The sequence below is a fragment of the Penaeus vannamei genome, chromosome 18 (genome assembly GCF_042767895.1).
Source record: "Penaeus vannamei isolate JL-2024 chromosome 18, ASM4276789v1, whole genome shotgun sequence".
NCBI classification, from domain to species: Eukaryota; Metazoa; Arthropoda; class Malacostraca; order Decapoda; family Penaeidae; genus Penaeus; species Penaeus vannamei.
In genome coordinates, this window is record NC_091566.1 from 11,216,635 (window position 1) to 11,219,134 (window position 2,500).

Sequence of the window (2,500 nt, forward strand, 5' to 3'; positions counted from 1 at the left end):
CATAGGATTGTTGCCACGATTCTCGTTTTTTTTTATTATTATATTTTCTGAAAGGGGGGGGGGCGTCTTAAATTTAGATGAGTAGTAGTTAAACAGGATTAAGTTTAGCCATTCTAAACCAACAACTAATATAGCCAATTCGTATTTTGTTGAGATTCTAGTTATTCAATTATTAACTTTTATTCCTTATATAATATCCTATAAACAAACGTATTGGCTTATACCGGAAAAGATCGTGAAAATAAAAATATGTATACGCTTTTATAATCTTATATCTGAACGAGGCTAATATATTGCTGTAACTTTTTTCTTGATTTCTTCTAGAAATAGTTTGAAGTGAATTCGTGATATTCATAATCTACATGGAAGTACTGATGGACATACATATGCAGTAACAGATGACTCATGGTATATGAAATATGTTGCTAGTATGAATTTTGATGTTATATAATGCTGCGTTCGGAACTGCTAGGCCTGCTCGTCCAGATCAGGGGCTAGATTTTCAAACGCGTAAAGGCGCTGGATCTCCTTAAGGCGCCTTAACATACTGCCGAGCAATCTTACATACACATACGCAGAGCAAGGGACATGCTATATTGGTTCGAGTTGAGGCGAAATACAGCCTCCAGCGCGGCTTAACTTAAGGCTCTTTTGAGAATCCAGGCCCTGTTGGACAAGATGTTTTGACCGTACGGAACCTCTACTTTCTCGTCCTGGCTAAGTTGTCCATCTCGTCCTTCTCGCCCTCCAGCGAAGCAAGGCGAGCAGGACGAGATGACGTCACAAGAGCATTTGTATGTAAGCATTGACAGTTACAGGCAACTGCAAGATATTGATGGGTAATTTTATGGCCCTTTATTGATGTTATCAATGGATATTTTTGTGTTTGCCAGTTGCAGGTAAGTTAAATATGAATCAAAGAAGTTACAAAATCTATGCAGCGTGTAAAATAAAGACGTCGGTATGATAAATAAATGAATGTTTACATTCGAGCCGGTTACATTCTGGGCAGAAAGGATCTTAGAGGTTCTGAACGCGGCCTCGTTGTACTGCTGGTCCTGGACAAGGTGTCTGGACGAGCAAGACGAGGAGTTCTGAACGCAGCATTATTTATAGTTGCGATACGAATAGGCATGAAACCAACATGCGATGCAGCCAACCTGATATACATGACATACAATTATAACCAATATGTTGGAGTTGATGTTCCTCTTTCTTCCTATGTGATTTTGATAAGTGAGACCTGCATCGTACCCCTCCCCCTCCCTCTCCCCTCCCCCTCCCTCGCCGTTCAATCGATGGCAAGAATTACTATGAGCTTGGCATGTAAGCACATACATTTCGCCTGAAGTAATAACAATTGTATCTAGTATAGTTATAGTATGAGCTGTCTGTTTGACGCTAATTAGGAAATGATAATTTACTTTCTCTTGCTGTCCCTCGCCTCTGCCCAGTGGCCAGCCTGAAGAACCTCCAGCCGACCATCGTCACAGGCACCTTCGTCCAGCTGGAGTGGGAGGTAAGGCGCTTGTCACCTGTGTATACAGGAGGAATGAACTGATATATATATTTATGTGTGTGTGTAAGAGAGAGAGAGAAAGAGAGAGATAGTGTAAGATGTGTTAACCTCCTATATAGCATAAAGTATGCTATATCGCTCGACCACCTACTCACGCCTCGCCCTCGGGGCGTCATTTGTTCTGCTTCAGGGGTGACCCATTATCAGACCCGATTATTGATAATCTTGTTTTCGTGTTCTTGTTCTTGGTTGTACTCGTATTGCTCCTCCTTTCGGCCTCTTCTTCTTGGTCCTTGGTGAATCCTTGACGTCCACACATCCTCGAAAGTCTCGCATAGCTCCTCCTCGACTTCGGGTCGTCCAAACTTCTTCATAGTTCTCATCCAGGTGTTACTCGACGTCGTAATCATTCACACGTCCTCACAGGTCTCATCCAGGTCCTTCTCAGGTTCATGCTCACACAGACATATTGTAACCTGTGTCTGGGTCTACGGGCATCTGGGTAGGGGCATCCTTTCCGGTATCTGAGGGCAGCGTATTCCTGCGCTGGTGAGCTCCTGGAGTTTGACCGATCTACTGGCGTCCAGGCAAGTGGTGCTCTTCCACAGCATCCTGGGGCCTGCTCTGACGAGTTCCTGGTTCTCTGTTGTATCTACAGGCGTCCTGGCAGGCGGACCCCTTCCATTTCATCCAGGAGTGGCTTAATACCTCCACTAACGACTCCTGGTCCTCAGGCCTGCGACTATCTTCTGGCATTCTAAGGTGACTGTGCTGCAGTTAGGCCTCCTTCGGTTCCGTGTCACATATCCACGGTCCATTTTATGCATTTTTGAACCAGATCGTACATGTAAGGGCCAAGATAGTAAGAGAAAAGATGTTCAAGTGCTACTAGCCGATGTTTTTATACTAATTTGCAGTTTTTTAATGTCGTTATTTCATTATTTTTTTCACTTTTGTATTTTTCAAGAAGAAAATAAGTGA

The 2,500-nt window shown here is 43.3% G+C and overlaps 1 protein-coding gene across 3 annotated transcripts in view; it reads left to right on the forward strand.

The window, feature by feature from the left end:
* LOC113823202 (cell adhesion molecule DSCAML1) overlaps positions 1 to 2,500 on the forward strand; it is a gene marked incomplete at its 3' end in the record, with an annotated part of 10,017 nt that overhangs the window by 1,688 nt on the left and 5,829 nt on the right. The window contains 2 exon segments of one of the 3 annotated variants that reach the window (XM_070132885.1): positions 325 to 408; positions 1,455 to 1,519. In XM_070132885.1, the coding sequence (XP_069988986.1) occupies positions 399 to 408; positions 1,455 to 1,519 (75 nt within the window). 3 annotated transcript variants of the gene reach the window in all.